This window comes from Rissa tridactyla, chromosome 2, assembly GCF_028500815.1.
Source record: "Rissa tridactyla isolate bRisTri1 chromosome 2, bRisTri1.patW.cur.20221130, whole genome shotgun sequence".
In the NCBI taxonomy this organism is placed as follows: Eukaryota; Metazoa; Chordata; class Aves; order Charadriiformes; family Laridae; genus Rissa; species Rissa tridactyla.
This window is the reverse complement of record NC_071467.1, coordinates 66,902,145-66,920,046: the sequence shown is the minus strand read 5'-3', so window position 1 is coordinate 66,920,046 and position 17,902 is coordinate 66,902,145. Positions and strand designations below refer to the sequence as shown.

At 41.1% G+C, this 17,902-nt stretch overlaps 2 protein-coding genes across 8 annotated transcripts in view; one reads left to right on the top strand and one right to left on the bottom strand.

Moving 5' to 3' along the window:
* Nucleotides 1-1,024: 1,024 nt before the first annotated feature.
* PDCD6 (programmed cell death 6) lies at nt 1,025-10,553 on the top strand. 7 transcript variants are annotated; one of them, XM_054193301.1, is made up of 7 exons: nt 1,057-1,184; nt 3,534-3,667; nt 3,766-3,827; nt 7,060-7,104; nt 8,290-8,448; nt 9,123-9,232; nt 10,007-10,553. In XM_054193301.1, exons 2-7 carry the CDS (start codon nt 3,627-3,629, stop codon nt 10,103-10,105), a joined length of 516 nt encoding a protein of 171 aa, XP_054049276.1. In that variant the 5' UTR covers nt 1,057-1,184; nt 3,534-3,626; the 3' UTR covers nt 10,106-10,553. The 7 variants fall into 7 exon arrangements, with proteins under 7 accessions (XP_054049279.1, XP_054049274.1, XP_054049273.1 ...); XM_054193300.1 differs by having other exon boundaries at nt 1,066-1,184; nt 3,546-3,667; XM_054193299.1 differs by lacking the exon at nt 3,534-3,667 and having other exon boundaries at nt 1,027-1,184; nt 8,290-8,442.
* Nucleotides 9,993-17,902, bottom strand: part of LOC128906265 (uncharacterized) — a 40,776-nt gene continuing 32,866 nt past the window's right edge. The window contains exons 15-16 of the mRNA XM_054193296.1: nt 16,601-17,509; nt 9,993-15,814 (exon numbers count right to left, since the gene is read on the bottom strand). Coding sequence (XP_054049271.1) covers nt 15,759-15,814; nt 16,601-17,509 — 965 coding nt within the window. The 3' untranslated portion in view covers nt 9,993-15,758. The remainder of the gene's footprint in view (nt 15,815-16,600; nt 17,510-17,902) is intronic.

Here is a 17,902-nt window from a genome sequence, read left to right as displayed (position 1 = left end):
CAGAACCCTACTTTGTTCTAATTAATGTTCTGGAGTTTGTGTATGTAACATGTGACCACACAGACCTTGTGCCATTTGACCCTTTCTTTACCTCTTTATGGACTCCTCTTTACCCTGAAGAGATACATTCAAGGTCAGCAGTTTGGACAAAGGGTAAAACAAAGATTGTGGCTTTTTTTCATCAATAAGAGGAGCGTCTCCCAAAGGATGAGGATGATTGAGTAGAGCACCAGATTGTACCTGAGGAGTTTGAGCAAGGTCCCATGGGATCTTACCCCGTTCCTAGAAATTGCAGCTGGGGGGGATGGGGTGGGGAATTAGGCTGATTTTTTGGAGGGTGTTCAGTGCTCAGTTAAGAATTTTTGAGGTGATACTGATTAATGGGGCTTGTACTTCAATTTCAATCCAGTGGTTTCTGGGCTGTACCTGAAATTCTTGTTGCGTATGCTTTTGATCTTCAGTTTGTCCAAGGGCATCACTTCATCGGGCTTTGTTTCTCTGGGCACCTCCTTTCTCTGCTGCAGTAGCTGTCTCTCTCTTGGATGTTAAACGTTGGCAACTTCCTCTCCACGACAAACCACCTCCCCTGAGCGGGGAATCCTTAGTCTCTCCCTGGGGGACGGTCAGGGGGGCGGCTCCCGCCCTTGCAGAAACCGTCACGGCGGACGAGTGAGGCCTTGTGGGGGGGGCGCCGATCCCTGCGCCCTGCCCAAGCCACGGGCGGCGGCCGCAGTGCGCTCTGCGGCCGGCCCTTACCTCAGACCCCGCCCGCCCTCCCTCGGGCGGCCCGAGGGGCTGCCCCGCTGCCGAAGCCCGCACAACTCCCCCGGTGAGCCCTTGAAGGCTCGGTGCCGGCGGGGACAACCGCCCACCGTGCCCGCTAGGGCGTGCGGAGCGACTCGCCCCGCCTGGCCCCCGCCGGGCCCGGCCCAGCCCCGCAACCGTCGCCGCGGCAACGGGCGGGCGGTGCAGGGGCTCCTCTGGGGATTCCCCCGGGGCGGGGCCCCTGCGCGTGCCCGGCTCAGCGACGTCACCGCGTCAGGCGGCCGGTGCCGGAAGCGAGGTGCGGAAGGGCCGGAGCTGCCCTGCGGAGGGGCCATGGCGGCGGGATACCAGTACAGGCCCAACGGCGGCGGCGGCGCCCCGCTGCCCGACCCCACCTTCCTGTGGAACGTCTTCCAGAGGTGAGGCCGCCGCGCTCCCCGGGGGTGTCCTGGCGGCGCGACCCGCGCCGCCCTAACTGCCCCAGGGACGCGGAGGGCTGAGGGGGCTCCCTACACACACTGCGGCTGCCGCCGGGCCCTGCTGGGCCCAGGCATCCGCATCCCGCCGCGCTGAGGCGTCCGCCGCCACCCTCCGTCGTTCTCGGGCCGCGCTGCCCAGTCTTCCTGGGCGGGCCGGGCCCTCCCGGGGCTGCCGCTCCCTGAGGGGGCACCGGGAGGCAGCGGGCCTTGGGAGGCGCCCGGAAACGGCCGGCTGCTGCGGGGGAGCCTGTCACCGGCCGCGGGCATCCAGCGTAGGACTTGGCTGCCTTGAGGCCTTGCCGGGCGGGTAGACATCGCGGTTATATCCCTGTAGGAGGAGTCTGAGGGGGAGATCTAGGAAAGGCTTGAGGAGGAATAAGCATGGCTGCATTTTAGAGCAAAGGAAAGGGGTTAATGGAAGTGAGAAGATAGATAACCTCGAAAACACTGGAGTCAGTTTTGACCTGAGAGTCCATAAAGAATTGTAAAGCTGAGAGGGTCAATGTGTCACTACAGGAAGGCTTGTAAAAAGGAATCTGATAAATGCTTAATGGAATAAAAACTAACAACAAATATTCTCTTGAACACATCTGGAGCAGGAACCTGTAAGGGAGTTAGCAGGCCTGTGTTAAAAGGCACGCTGTCGAGACAGTAGTATTAAAGAAGCTAAAGGAGTTTTTCACATTTGTGTCATGTCGAGGAAACTTGGCAGGTTCCTACGTTGGATCCATTTTTATGGGAGGTGTCTCAGAGGATCTATCTTGACTCAAGTGACAGCAAGAAGAGGTTAAGGAGTAGACAAAGAGTAGTAAGTTGCTAAAACTGGATAGTATTTACTTAGTTACTCAGGAGTGACTCAGGAATGTGGCAACTTACCTACCCAGCCTTCTGGAAAACCACTTCATCTGAGAACTTGGAGGGTTCATGCATGATGCTGTTTCTTTTTTTAAAGGGTCCAGAAAGAAACAGATCAACATTTCTGACTTTTGCATCAGGTAAACCAGCAGAAACCGTTTTAGGTAATGTGGCTAGTCAGGAAAGTTGTATGGCTTTTGTTCAAAGTATTCCTGTCTGGCAAACGACTGTCTAAGGCTTGGAGTATGCTGAATAAGGATTGGGTATGGATATAGCTAGAACTGGTGCCATTGATATCGCGTGTATAGCTTCCAGAGATCCTCTCAACATACAGAAGTATCAAAGGCCTTTGAATAAATGCAGTAGACGTAGAATGAAAGGGAAGGTCCTTTGCTGGATAAATAACAGACTAAAGAGAAGAGTATGTGGTCATCTGCCCCACTGACAGATGGAGCTGTTCTGAGATCTTTATTCAATGTGTTCAGGAACAACTGGGGGAAAAGACGGTGAATGATCAGATGAAGTTTGTTGGTTACACTAACCAATTCCCGCAGTACATCAGGCCTATGAAGACCTCAGGAGTCCTGAATGACTGGGTCATATCGCCCTGTCATGGCCACATCGTTATGAAAATACCAGCTTAGCACCTAGTAGCAGCTCATAAAAGATAAAGAATGTTTGGAATACCTAGAAAAGAAATAGAAAATAAAAAAGGGCAGTGTCATTTCATTACTATAATCTATGCAATTTAAGCTTGCAATTTTAATGTTGTATGCAGTTTATATAATTTTTGAGATGGGGAAGGAATCTAGTAGAACAAACTGAAAAGGCCTGGAGAAAGACAATAAGGACTAAAGGAAAAAAACAGAGGGATCAACTAAGCACTCTGCTTTGGAATGGTAGTAACTGAGGGGAAATAAAACTGTCAGTGTCAAGGGGAAGGTCCTTGTATAACATGGAGGGAAGGCCCCACTACCTTCAGATATCCTTTTAAAGAAGGCACAATTCTGCTTTATTTGGGCAGAAATTACTTAGTTTATTAATTTTGTGATAGAACTCTATTCTAGTAGACTGTGGCGGCTCAATGGAAGCTGGCACCTGCCTGCGCTTTTTCACTTTTTGAACCCCTTTGAAAGGGGTCAAGGCCCTGCAGTCGATTCTTTCAGTATTGGCACTGGTCACAGTGGCTTTCTCTCCACTGCCAGCATCTTACTGAGAGAAACTGGGTGCCAAACCTGGGGCTCCAATTTGGAAGACCGACAGCTTACTACAGTGACATTAGGCATTTTGTGGATTTAACCAGCATGGTGTGCTCTGTGGTTCTTTTAAAAATAAACATAAATACATAAAAATACTTTTTTGTGTGGATTATGCCCAGACTGTTTTACTGCCAGTGTGTGTGTGTGTCTCTTCACTCATAAGTAAGTCTTGCAGTTTTCTTTGTAGCTTTTATCATGTTCCAGAATGCCTTCATCAATCTGAATGAAGTGGTTAATTTGCAGAAACTGTGAATTGTTTACCAAGTAAATGCAATTAGTGACTTTTCAGGAAAAGATTAATCTTATCTGGTGAGTAAGAACCAGACCGTTGAAGTCTTCTGTAAGTGGAACCTGTTAATTTCAGCCATTTAAAGCTTTTTTTTTTTTGCTTTTTTTTTTATCCCCAGGGTTGATAAAGATAGGAGTGGAATAATATCTGATAATGAACTTCAGCAGGCATTATCCAATGGTAAGTCTGTAAATGAGCAGTGAGGTATTTAGTTGTAAACTTAATGTTAAACTTCATGTGAGACTGGTTACTTGATGCCATAATTCTTTGACTGGGGGTGGGGAGAATGTTCCTACTACTGATTAATACTATTTAATAGATAAGAAAAGACTGAAGGGGAAGGAAAAAGGTGGTCAGTTCTGATTTATTTTTTGCTGAGCCCATTGTTCCTGTTTCTTTTGAATTTCAAGGGAAGTTTTCTGGGTTTGGTGCATGTTAATAATAACGCATTATAAACTGAGTACCTATTGTAAAAATTACTGGTTTGTATTCTGGGGAATGAAGGCATGGACATCCCTTTATTTTTTCCAGTTCTGCTCTCTAGGAAAAAAAAAAACCGGTGATTTGTATATTCCTCTCTCATCACTACTGAACCTTTGTTTTTTAACCAGGATCAGTGTATAACCTGGACAAAGATCAGATGTTTACAGCCAGCCTTTTTACTGCACATAAAATCTTTTCATACAGTACGGTGCAGGAATTGAAGATGGTAATTTTTAATATTTTTTTTTTTCCCCAAATGAGGCGTGTTTGGGTTTTCTTCCCTAACAAAGTAGAAAAATGCACTCTAGACGTAGTATTAAAACTTCCTATTAGTCTGTCAGTTCCCTGTCATAACGCTTAAAGAGTAACTAGGTATAGTGAAATAACTCATGGAAGCAAAATAAAAAAAAAAAAAACCCAAAAATTTTTCCAGTAGCCTATTTTTACTTTCTTCTGGTGACTTAGGGTGGGTAGGGTTGTACTTTGTGGTTGGTTTTTTTTTTCCACTTAGAAATCTGAAAAAGTGCATATTGAAGCAGTTTGTGCATCTTTGAGTCCATATCAAGTTCCCCGTCTCCCAGGGTTTAATTCCTTCATCCTTCCTGTGCTTTGCGACTGAGAAGGACTTAAACTGATGTTGTGAGCTGCTGTGTACACAGACTGAAAGGCTCCTTTTTGTCAGTAATCACCTGACTTGAAATAAATTTGGATAAATACTCTATGTAGTAAAATTGTGGTCTTTGGAGCTGCTGCACCTGATCCATAACTAAAATACTATTTAGAATAACAACTTCAGCAAAAGCTAAGTTAAAATGATTAAGTCACTGTTTTCATTTACGATTACAGTGCTGTTTAGAACAATGTGGGAACCTGATTCACCTGCCATTTTAAACTTCATGTATTTTAAATATCTTCTCATCTGATTGAATTTAAGGTTAATAGGCAGTGATGACTATCTGAACTCTTTTCTTTCCTTATTTCCAGTGTAGATTAGCAGTTTCAGTGCTTTGCAGTTATGAAGAATCCACACCAAGTGAATTCACTATTAGACAAAATATTTACAGAACTGTAAGCTTCCTTCATTCTGAGAGATTCTAGATCTTGTACACCAAAGTCACTAACAATTCACTATATTCTTTTCAAAATATATCCTCTAGTGGATGGTTGTGTGTAGCTGTCCTGCAGTCTAACATGGGCTAAAATAATGTTACGTGTTTATCTCTGAAACATTTTTAAAAGTCTGCATAGTGCTCATTAAAATTTGAAGTTCAATGTGTTTTTGACATTCAGCTTTTCAACATGTCAAGTCTATGCAAATAACAGTATACTTACCTGGGAGGGACTGATCATCACTTCATCTAGTTGTTTGCACAATAAAACACTGTGCTTCCTTTCCTTCCTGTTTTTTCTGTGCTGTCATGTAAAGTTAGTAGTAGTCAGGGGAGGAGGAGGGAACAGTCTTTCCCTGTTAATTGGAACAGGCTGAAATCAGTACAGTTCTGCAGCACCGGAGTTGCTCAGATTTCACTCTATGGTGTTTATATGAATCTCTTGAAAATTTCAACATGAAATAAGTTAACTTTCAAACTGTATTTTCACTTTTTCCTCTATTCTGCTAAGAGTTAAATGCTGGCACCCTATTAATAATTCCATTATTTTTTATTTTTGTCAGGAGACATACAGCTCTAAGGTACTGATGTCCTGTGTGTAAAATACTGCTTAAGCATTTTCAGAGCCATTTTTACTCTTCTCTTTCTCTGCTTATGTTTTTCTGTATGTGCAAATGGTCCCATGGCCTGCCTACAGTATAGGTTGTTTCCCCATCACTGCATCCGTAGACTTCCACTGATACAGTCTCCCTTCTATGGGAGAAATTCAGCGCTAGTATAAGTGTTACTTACACCACTGCAGCTTGATGCAGCAAAGCAGCCATGCTTTCACAGAGCCTGCTTAATACCAGCGCAGCTTTTCTACTGTTTATTTGTGGTCAGCTAACTGCATCATGGCAAACGCCTCTACAGTACCCCTAGTCTTGCTTGTTCCTCTGTGGTCCCTGCACTCAGCCACAGTTAAGTTAATATATGCTTCTTGGTCTTCCTGGTACCTTCACAGGCTCTAGAGAATTGGTAGGGAAATTCTAGATGAGGCACAGTATTCCTCTTAATTGAAAGCTTAATGCTTCCTAGCACTCTGGAATGCTCCCAACCGAATGAAAACTGTTCCAAAGTTCCAAAGCCTCTAAATATCCAGAGAAGTACAAAGCTCCTCTTCAGATCATTCTTGCTCAGGCCCTTTTAAGCAGCAATATTTCTTGCTCAGAAAATACTAATTTAAACTAACGCTTCATTGATCTAGCAGTGGAGGAGGGATTTATACTAGACTCTAAATTGTGCTGTGTGGTTTTGCCATATTAGGAACTCTTTCTTTTCACGTGTCAGAAACTAAATAACTTGGAGTAATCCACTTGTAAAATAAGAAATAAGCAGATGGGCTTTTACCAAGTAATAGATATGAGACCTTGTGTGAGTTATAACTTAAAACTCTTCTGCTCCCATCAGTAGAAAAAGTGGGACTTCAGTTTTGATCTTGCCTTTTATCCAATGCCTTCTGACTACCTGGGATGAAAAAAATCCTTCTTAGTTCTTCCAACGTTTTAGGTTTTGGAGGGTTTTTTTGGTGCAGCCTGAAAAACGTTGGTTTCTGTGTAGTATCTATCTGTAGAGCGTTGGTCTGAAGTCATCTCTGAATGGTCAAGAACATAATTACTTCAAAACAGCCTTATTTTATAATATGCTAGCTCCATGTCTTCTAGCTCTGAATTCACTGTTTTAAGTTCTTACCTGATTTTTTTGGTTGGTTTGTTGGTTGGTTGCATTTTTTGAAAAACGTTGCCTAGTATTGAGGATCTAAGTGATTCTTTCTGTTTCAGGCACGTGGACTCCGTTTAATCCAGCAACAGTCAGGTCAATTCTTGGTGAGTGTAGTTGTGTGATGTGAAATAGTCAAAATACTGTTTTGTGATCTGTTCAGATGACTGAATGCTATCAATTGCTGCACTGTTTCAGAGAAATAAGTATGTACAAATATCACAATACATACACAAGATGTATTTCTACTGTAATAACAAATGCCTGTTTAAAGGCCTTTTGAACTAATTTGCCTGTAGTGTGAACAAGCTGGGCTTTCACTGTTAGATGGTATGTCTGGTATGTTGCAACATGTCTTTACTCTTCCTTTTTTTTTTTTTTTTTTGCCTCTTCAGACAGCCCAGCAGTAGTAAGTTAAACTCAAGTATTTTCCCTTTTGAATAATACAGGACTGCCCTTTGTGTGCGCACACAGGCGCTTGTCGAAGTAGTCTGAGAAAATGTTACTGTACAACTGAACAGATAGCAACTGTCATTTATGCGTGGAGAAACCGTCAGCTTGAAGATTCTAAAACGATATTATATAGCTTGTCTTTGTAACTAGTTTTTCCTGTCTTGCATGTTAATCCAAAGTTCTGCTCCAAAAAGACCAAACAGAAGCTGTTCAATATTCTAATTCTTTAGTGTCCTAAAATAATTTCCAGTAATGCATATGAAGATAGTAGTAGAACAGGAGAAAAATTCAAGCACAAAAAAAAATCTTTTCTATCATACAGTTCATAAATCCAAGGACTAATTTTTTTGTGTTGTTTTTAATAAGTATTCAGCAGCAGTCTTGAGTTCTATCTCTATGATATGCGTTTTGTATAAAGATTACAGTATCAGTAAGTCAAATGCAGATAAATATCCCAGCATTTCTGTCAGTCAGTAGACTCAGACTTTTTCCTGTGTCCTTAAAAAAAGAACACACACACACACACACCCCCACCCACCCCTCTTTTTGTCACTGGATGATCAATCAAGCCCTATTTTCAAACTGGAAATGAAAACCCAGGAAAAATAATGTGATTAATTCTGGTCCTCTTTTATCTCGTTTTGTCTTTTCCTCCTTCAGTGGATGACTACTTGCTTTTTTTTGTCAGAACTTTCCAAAATACCACTAGTATTTTAGCAATTCCTTTTCTGTCTTCAGTACCTTCCACAAAGCACTCTTGCTGCCTTCTGAAATACCAGCAGATCTTTCTGAGGAGTAGTATGATTAAAGCTTGATAAGTTTCTTATTTTTTATTTCAGGCATGTTCGACAGGGAAAACAAAGGTGGTGTGAACTTCAATGAATTCACAGGAGTCTGGAAGTACATCTCAGATTGGCAGAATGTCTTTCGAACGTATGACAGAGACAATTCTGGAATGATTGACAAAAATGAACTAAAGCAAGCACTAACAGGTTTTGGTAATTCATTTGTAATTACAGTTCTTATGACTGCATTATGTCATCAGATGAGCTGATTATTAGGGCTGTACTGCTCTGACAAATGTGACTAAAGATGAGGCGAGTGAAATACAGTTTTCCTTTTAGGTATAAGGTACCTTTTAAAGATGTCCCTGCGACAATTACTTTTCTTTAAGCTGTTTCCTTTAACGAAAGAAATTAAAACATTCCACACATGTACTGACACATCCAGTTTCAGTCTCTGTTAGCTGCTCCGAGGGCGTTACCAACACTTCAGGTAAATGCCTGAACTTGGAAGGTACTTGACACAGCCTCATGCTTTTTAAAATGCAGCCAGCTGCTATGCCAGGGCAGCATTCTGTTGGCAAAAGAACTTTCAGTCAATTGACTTCACTTATAAAAACCTGAGCTGCAGCCCTAAACCGTTCCCTCAACCAACTAGTCGCTTTAATCAGTAATTATGTTTACTGTGACTCTTGTCTATTATTATTATTAAGCACGGCTTTTATTGCATGCTTTTTAAACATAGAGATATTTAGGAAAAAAAAGAAAGTTGTCTCTTCTACCTCCTTACTGTTTTCTGGTTTTGTTATACCTGCCTGCTAAACAACCTCGTTCTTTTTATAGAAGGACTGTGGTAATTGGAACCTTTTAAAGCATTTCTCTTTTCCAAGGTTACCGACTGTCTGATCAATTCTACGATATCCTTATTCGGAAATTTGACAGACAAGGAAGAGGGCAAGTTGCTTTTGATGACTTTATTCAGTGTTGTGTTGTTTTACAGGTAAGAAAGGAGATATATTTTAATGTCCATTGTAAAAAAAAAAAAAAAAAAAACAAAAAAATCACTTTTTCTTAAGCTTTTATGGTTCTTATTTTAACTATAATATTAGATCTAGAACTTGCTTTTATTTATGATAAAACACTAGTTATTCACTAGTTATTCATTTGCATAATAAGTAAATTTGATACAAATTTGAGTAAAATAGTCTGTTTTAAAAGGAAAACACTTAACACTATTTCCATTGGTTTAATACGCACGCTTCCTCTGCATCTTGTGTGTACTAAAACTGGAGTGTGTCATGTCCCATGGTGCCCATCATTCTCGTAATCTGAATTGTGAGTTTTTTGTGTGTGTTTAAGGCTCAAACTAAAAGGAATTTGACCTAGCAAGCTGAATTATTCAGTCTTTTGTCACTTCTGTTCCTGCAGGGGCAATGGCAGTAAAAAACATCTCCCCCCTTTAAAGCCAGTCATAAAAAGCTGTCTGGTCTGTAAGTTTTAAAAGCTGCCTGGTCTAGGGCTATGTAAGCACTAGATGATAGCCTTAGGTATCGTATCATAAGGCGGTTTTAGAATCAGATCTGCTATGGAGCTCAGGCATGAGACATGGCAAAGAGCTAACCTCGATTTGCAGGAGGCTGTAAAGTGTCTACAGAGGGGATGAACAGAAAGTGTTCATAAAACTATAGCAACCTAAGTGGCAAGGGAAATACGTGGCAGTCTCAACTTTCCCGATGTACAAAAATTTATGGTTTCCCCCCCCCCCCCTTTGCAGAGGTTGACTGATGTGTTCCGACGTTACGATACTGATCAAGATGGCTGGATTCAGGTGTCCTATGAGCAATATCTTTCCATGGTCTTCAGCATCGTATGACACTGATAACTAGCCATAGCACACTGGCGTTACACAGACTGGAGTTGCCAAATCATCCTGTACTGAATAAGATTATTGATGTATTATAATGGATATAACTTCACATTCTTGAATTTTGTATGTTGGTCGTCACCTTCAGAATCTGTACTTGAGTTGGTTTTTATTTTGTATGACTGTACAATATGACCATCTCTGCTTACTGTAGGACAGAAAGCACAGAATCTAGATTTAACTGGTGCAATGTCAAACTTAACCTTCTTCCACATATCCTGCATGGGGAAAAATGACTCTTTAGAAATGCCAAATTAAAATAATGCTTGTTAGTTTATAAGAGTTGAAAGTCAGAAGTTGCACAACATGTTTTGCATGTGCCTTACTTTTATAAATAAGAGTTTAATGTATTAATTTTTAATACAGAATTTAAAATGAAGTAAAAATATTAGATCAACTTTTAGAGCCTACTTCATTTTTGTACAGCGTTTTTAGGCGGGGGGGAGTTTGTTTCTGTATTCTAGTTTTCTACACTTCAGGGGTCCCTCCCGCTTTTCCTTGCCCTATCTTTTTATTTTCTAGTTGCCTCCTTCTTTCAGGGTATCCTCGGGACACCTTCAAACAGAACTTCTTCACAGCTGTGTCCAATACCACATCTTCCTCAACACGTTCCCTACAATAAACTGCTCTGGATACATAGTTCCCTTTGCTCAGTGGGCTCATTTAACACCAATAGTCTTCCTTTTTGTGCTGAAGCACTTACTTGCGGTGCCCTTGAATTGACAGTCAAAATTCTCACAACCTTACCCTCATCTCACCAGTTGCAGATGGAGAGGGACACGGTGGAAAAAGCAAACCAAAAAAAGTAGTGACTGATTCCTGTCGTACGTTATCTCCTGCAGTAACTTTGAAGAAGCAACGAGAAGTTAACAAGTTATCTTAGGTTGCTCTAGGAAAATCTTACACCAGCACTATCCAAAGCACTTAAAAATACTCAAGCAGCACTATTCCCTGTAATCACTACTCTTCAGGATATGTTTACAGGCGAGAGCTTTTAGCTTTTATTCAAAGACTTTTTTCTTAAACTGTAGCAATAGCAATTTATTCCTAAGTCCTCTCCCATCCCCAGCTCACTGTACGCAGGCAGTCCGCACACACCCTTTTGGTTCAAATTTTGTAATTACACACAGCCACAGGCAGGTAAGCTGTGGTTGATGGGAGCGCCTACACCTAAACTGATGCTGTCACTGATACCAAGCTGATGTTCCAAGAGATTATGCAGAGAAGGTTTGGTTCCACAGGCCATCCTGCTCAAAAAAACCCCAATGTTAAAATGCTACTTCCCAAGTGTCTCAGCCAGAATATAGTATTTGGTGTCTGGGTGCAGACAGCCAAGTGGCAAGTGCAGTTAACAACTAAACATCTGTCACGCAGAGAAGCTGCTACTAGTTGTCAAGTGATAAGCAAACAGACCCATAGCAACAGTTCAACAACGTTTTCTAAACACTTTTCTGGTGTGACCCATCCGTGGAGAGGCTGATGGTCTCCACAGCTTATGCACATAGAAACAAGGTGCTCTCCCAGAGCACTCTGGGCATCATCGTCCTAAGGGCAGTGGATCATCCCAATGGGCTCTGGGTGAGGTGGGGGAGCAGGAATAAAGACCGATGTCTGAGAACACCTGAGAACTGTCAAAGTTACTTATGTTTAAGAAGACAAGGGAGAAAGACTTCAAACAGTTACTACTCAAACCTTACCTCCCCAGAAGGCTGAGACGATCGCTATGTATGTTCTTTTCAGAAAAAAAAGAGCCCCAGAGTTCTGGGCTCAAAAGTGCTTCTCCATTAAATGACCCCACATTTAAAAGAGCTTCCCCATTCCTTTCCCACTAAGGATCTGTCCCTTTGGCTCACACATTCACCCAAATGAAACCCAGTATTTCTGGGAAGCATTCTGAGGATCATTAACAGGTCCACGGTACAAAACTAAAAAAGCTGGAAACAAAGAAATTTCCCAAGTTGTCTCCTGTGAAGGATGTCTCCTTTTTCCACCCAACCTTGGTATACTTCACTGCCTTTGGTGTAGAACAACTGGCTCCAGCACTTTCTGAAGGAGCCTTGCTGCTGCGGAAAATCACCAAAGCGGCTCTGGACTGGAATGACTCCTGTCTCAGTGGGAAACGGATGCTTCTGAAGGTGTGAAAGCAGGTACACCACAGACCAAGAAACTGGCTGGAAAGTAGACCGTTTACCCCCCCAACCATATTCTAGTTTGGATTTTTATCAATGGCTTTTTAAGGAAATGTGAAATTGGCTGAAAGGGCTCTGGTGCAGCCTCAAAACTCTCATCTCAGCGGCAGAGCTTGTGGTGTAGCTGTATTAGTGCTGAAGAATGGCAAGCATCTACAGTGATGCTGCTCTGCAGGCTATCAATGCCTACCTTGTGATGGGTGTTTCCTGAAGAAGGACCAGAGCCTAGAGAAAGAGGAACAGGCAGCAGACTCATTCTGCTCCAGTTCTCTACTACATGGAGCAAGATAAGGCAAAGAGATTTGTTGGGAGTGAAGAGTAGGCAGAAGCTGATTCAAGGAAATTGGCCAACGCAAGAAAACAGAAGGAACAAGAGGTCTTGGCTTAGGCAAGCCTGTTGAAGAAGTAACTAGTAGGATAACAGAACTTCCAAGGCACATTTCACTTTTTTTTCCATGAGGTCTTCTTACCTGGTGCCTCTGTGGACACTGCTGGTCAGGTGCCAAAGAAGGTCAGAAGCCTGGATTTGTTTTCCTAGCGTCATTTGATTCCCCCTTTAAAGGTGGCAGGGTTGAAGTGAGTCAGAACAAATAAGACAAAATTCAAAGTCGCCATTGCTTAGAAGTCATGTTTGTAGGATGAGCTGCTGGCTAGAGAGAAAGAAGTGAAACAGGCAGACAGATCCTCAGGGTGGGTCCTGTAAAAGAAAATACTCTGAGTTGCAAGTACCCGACCCTACGGAGGAAGGGAAGATGCTACAGAAGCCCTCCAAATGAGGGAATGATGCACAGCACTCACAATTCTATACAGCCCTAGGAAAAAAGGAAAAATCATCACTCCTGTCACAGGGGCAGACAGTTCCTTTGCAGACTTGTATCCTGAAGATGCTTCTGTCTGTTTCTTTTTGACTTTAATTTGAATACTAGGAAATCGAACTCCATGAAGGAATGAGTTCCTGCAATAACTAAGATGCTACTTGTTTGACACAAGTCAACTATACCTGTTTGCTGGTATGGGACACAGTTGTAGAGGTCACAGCTATAGACCAAAAGTCAGTCAAACCTGGGGTGCCAAGTGGTGGAACCCAGGCTAGTATCAGTACAGAAATTGCACACTGAAGCTTTGTATTTCCAAAACTAGGAAGATCTTTGAAAAGAAGAAAAATAAAAAGAGAATTAAGGAGAAAACAGTGATGCAGCTGAAACAGCCTCAGCCAAGTGATTGGAGGATGCTGAGAAGAACACACTGCTGGTAGCAATTGCACATAAGAGATAAGACAGGCTTAGAGTGTGTATTACAAGATACCACCAGCTTAAAAAAAATTCCCTACATGATAGTGCTTATGTATAAGAACCAACAGACAATCACCTCAAGAACTCCACTGATTTTGATAAGAACTGAAAATTGAAATGGAGAAGCAAAGGGCATTTACAAGACTCCAAATGCTACCTACAGCTCGGGAAACCTTTAGTAAATCAATGCTGAAATGCATTTCCTCTCTTAACTTGGTCACTATTCCAACTCTGTTTCAAAATGCAAGAACCGTTTCCCCAATGCAGGACTCTGCACAACAAGAAGCAGGGACAGGAACTGTTCCTCAGAACAAAAAATAAGAAGGGAATGCGGAGGCAGAAAGAGCATCTAATGTGGGCAGGGACCAGCCAGCTGCTGTATGCCGCTGGGATATCCAGTCACGGCAGTAAAATCCCAAAGGGAGTGAGGAATGGGAAAAAAAATCTCTCCACAAAAACCTCAGAAGAAAAGGTCTTCATTTGAATTGACAGAGTTGTAGCAGTAACATTTTCTAGTAACACTTTTCTACAGTTTTAGACTTCTAGTGGCACTACACTTGCTGTGGAAAAAAACTATGACAGTAACATTTGTAGAAATAATTTCTGGTAGTTTTTAAATATAGATAATAAGATAATAACTGATCAGTCCCACAGAGCTTTAAATCAAAACTCTTGCAGACACCTGTGGTAGAAAATAATGTTTTTCCCCTTTAAGCAAGAAGGTCTACTCTGTAATTCAATGGACAAAAGTGTATGGCACAACTACTGAGTCCAGGCCATTAGATATTACCTAAACCCTTCAATAAGTATGAGAAGGAGAAAAAGAAGTAGTGAACAGGAACGAAAAAGGAAAGTGGATCCTTTCTGATTTTTTTTTTTAGAGAATTGAGTTTATAAGCTGTATCACTAATTGCTTTGTTGCCTTTGTGTTAAAGCTTACATGACAAATCTAATGCAAAAAGATATATGACAGCTCTGGAAGACTAATTCTGGTTTAGCACAAATATTTAATGCACAGAATCAGAGAAATATTTCAGGTACGGGTGAGAAGAAAAATGATAGTCCACAACACAGCAGTGAAAAGGAAAATGGCCACTGGGGAGTGAAATATCTCAGTTTACTCCTTTTCTTTAGCTCCATGTAAGCTGGATTTGACTGTTTAAAGTAGACATCTAAAGCCAGGCATTCACAAGCATGTGGTTTGGAAGTGTTGGGAAAAGAAAACATAAGCATGGACCACTGATAAACATAATGAACTGGTACATATTTCTCAGTTAATATGTCATTTTGGTTATTTATTTTTCCCTGCTATTTTATCTGATTGCCTTATTGCCTATTTCTTGATATACTTTTGCCAGTAGAAAGAATCAAGAATTTTTATTTCAGTATGGATCAATTAATCAAATGAGTTTTTAAGTTGATTTGTAACAGTTTCATTCTGAACATGATAAAAAAAATCTGCATATATTTCACATCTCTTTTTACTCTGCAAGTAAAGCAATTAATATGCCGCATTACATACCAATCCCCTTGAACAGATTACATTTTTCTCATAGAGCATCAACGTTAAGCTAGAGAATACCTTTGCTGTGACATTCTCCTTTCTTCGTCTAAAGGGAAATGTAGTGTATCAGTTTCTAAAAATATCCTCATTATAAAGCCTTAAAATAACTGAACTGGCCTTAAAATTGCGTGAAGAAAAGTAAACCTGTATTTTCATGCAACGGACCTGTATTTTCAATGACTATTCTTCCTAAGTAGATAACACAAAAGCAAACCTTTCTTTTTTTCTGAGTTGGGAAAGGTGTTAAAAAGGTGATTAGCTTTTTGCTGACAGAATAACATTAACATATTTTCAAAAAGTAACAAAAGATTTTTTTCTGTAATATACTAAGATATAACAAATACATTAAAAAAGCCTAAACAAAATAGTATGTTCACCTCCGTTATGTGCAAGTTTGTGTTCCAGCTATATTTCCCATGTTAAAAAAATTAAACCCTACCTGCCTTTCCCCTTCCAAACCCAGTCAAACACAGAATTAAATGCAGTCTCTTTCTGGAGCCAAGAAATGGAGATTCTTGAATCTGTTCGTCTGTTTCCAGTTCAGCTGTTGTTGCTCCTTAATCTTTTCCTCTAGTTTCTATTAGCACATTGACTAATGTCTGAATATTTAGTTCTAGAAAGAGCAGATAAAAACATTTAAAGTTACTTTTATTTCATGTTATTTCACGTAATACAGCAGAGAGAATGTTAAAATGAAAGTTTTACTGTTAACTAACTATCCTTATTCTACTACCATAAGCATAGTTCACCTCTATCCAAACTTATGCCCAGTGACAGCTGTAGAGTAGCATGTGCCTAACTCCCTTTAAATCCCTCTTATAATCTGTTTCTAAAGGAGAATCTTTTATTTGAATAGTATATCACTATTTTTAACATTAAGGAATATTTTTGCAATAATTGGAAAAAATAATTTGTCATATAACGACCCGGCTCTTTGATAACATTTCTCTTTTGTTATCCCAATGTGTTTGATCCATTTGGAGCATTTTCATCTATTATAATGCCATCCAAGGCTGGTTCTGCACACTTACCAATATTTTTTTCCTTATGCCAATGCATGCCCTCCCCATAGTTGTTACCCAAACAGTACAAACTCTGATCATGACACAAGCAGCAAGCTAGCAAGATGACCGAGGACAAACCTTTCAATTCAGGAAATTTTTGTGCTATAAAAATTTCCTCCCACTCACAGCTCTACCTAGTTGTCAAGAGGCAAAGTCTCCTCAGAGAGGCAATTAATGCCATTCTTCAACTGACAGAAATGTTGAGCAAAATTAACTCGACTCTGAATTGTGTACTGAATGGAGTATACTATCTCTGCAACACGCAGTCTCCTGCTTATGTTAAAGCAACTATGTTGGTGTAACTCATTTTACGTGAAAACTAATCACAAACTTACTCTGAAGTGCTGGATAATATGGAGCCAACTGTTTGAGCATCCTGGTCACTGTAGGTACATCCTTTCCTCGTACTCTGTTCAAAATGTTGGGAGTAAGACCAACAGCATCTTCATCAAACATCTTATCTGAGCTTCTGAATTGCTGGTAATCCCTGTACGAACCACTGCCAGAAAACGAGTACTGATGTGAACCCCAATCACTCTTGTAGTCTGACTTCTGATGCCTGAATCCTTGACACCTAGATTCCTGGTTCCAGCTAGATTCCTTGCTCCAGCTAGACTCCTGGTTCCATCTAGAGTCCTCGTTCCACCTGGAGTCCTCGTTCCACCTGGAGCCACCTCTTCCTGAAGCAGCAGAATTTGCAGAAGATGTACAAGTATTCACAGACTCATTGTTCTTGTAAGAGGAATAGCTTTGTGAAGGATAGTTTGTGGAATATCTTCCAGATGAAGGATATGAGGCAGAAGAATTGGGATAGGGTAATCCTTGGTCACTTATACTCCTTGCTTTTGAACATGCTTGTTGATTCCTCCAATTTGTACATTCCCCACCATACGAGACTCTGTTATCAGGGAGCCCATTTCCTCGCACATCGTTGGACATATATTCTGCCGAGTACTCACTCACTGGACTTGTCTCATAGGAGGAAGCCCCACCAGCTGAATTACTGCCAGAAGCAGATCGGCTGAACTGCCTCAGCCATTCACTGATACCACTGGCAGGACTTCCAGTCTGAAGAGCAAAAGAGTCCCTGAGTGCAGACATCATTGCACAGTCATTAGATCTCAGCCCATAGGAAGATGATCCATCATCTATTTGGTAACCGTATAAGTTAGCGGGTGCAAAAGAAGCATCTGCAGAACACTCTTCATATTGAGACAGAAAACCTTGATTCCAGTTAGAATTTCCTGAACAAACAAACAAATAAATAAAGGGCACTACTAATTTGTTAAATGCAACTGGTGCGATTTTTTGTAAAATAAAACTTAACTCGGTATAAGCCTTTTTTTTGTCTGACTATATATGGTGTTTAATGCATATTTACTGCATTAGCAAAGACCAGCCTTCTTTCTTTGGCTGGATTTGTAAAGCAGAATAAAATTAAAGAATAATAGGAGGGGAACAACTGACTCAAACCAATTAATCACTTGAACTGATATATCATCTGAATTCAACTATGCTTTACTGTCAAAGCAACCTGAAAATGGACTAGGCCATTTGAAGGCCTCTAAAGCAACACGTATCTAAGACAGTTCGTGGAGAACAGGATACACCAACAGTATATATCAACAATTACAAAT

Excerpts from the sequence above, each read along its gene's own strand:
- PDCD6 (XM_054193298.1), top strand. The coding sequence starts at position 1,099 with ATGGCGGCGGGATACCAGTACAGGCCCAACGGCGGCGGCGGCGCCCCG. Across the intron at positions 7,105-8,289 it reads AACAGTCAGGTCAATTCTTG|GCATGTTCGACAGGGAAAAC; the intron begins GTGAGTGTAGTT and ends TTTTTATTTCAG. Across the intron at positions 9,233-10,006 it reads AGTGTTGTGTTGTTTTACAG|AGGTTGACTGATGTGTTCCG; the intron begins GTAAGAAAGGAG and ends CCCCCTTTGCAG.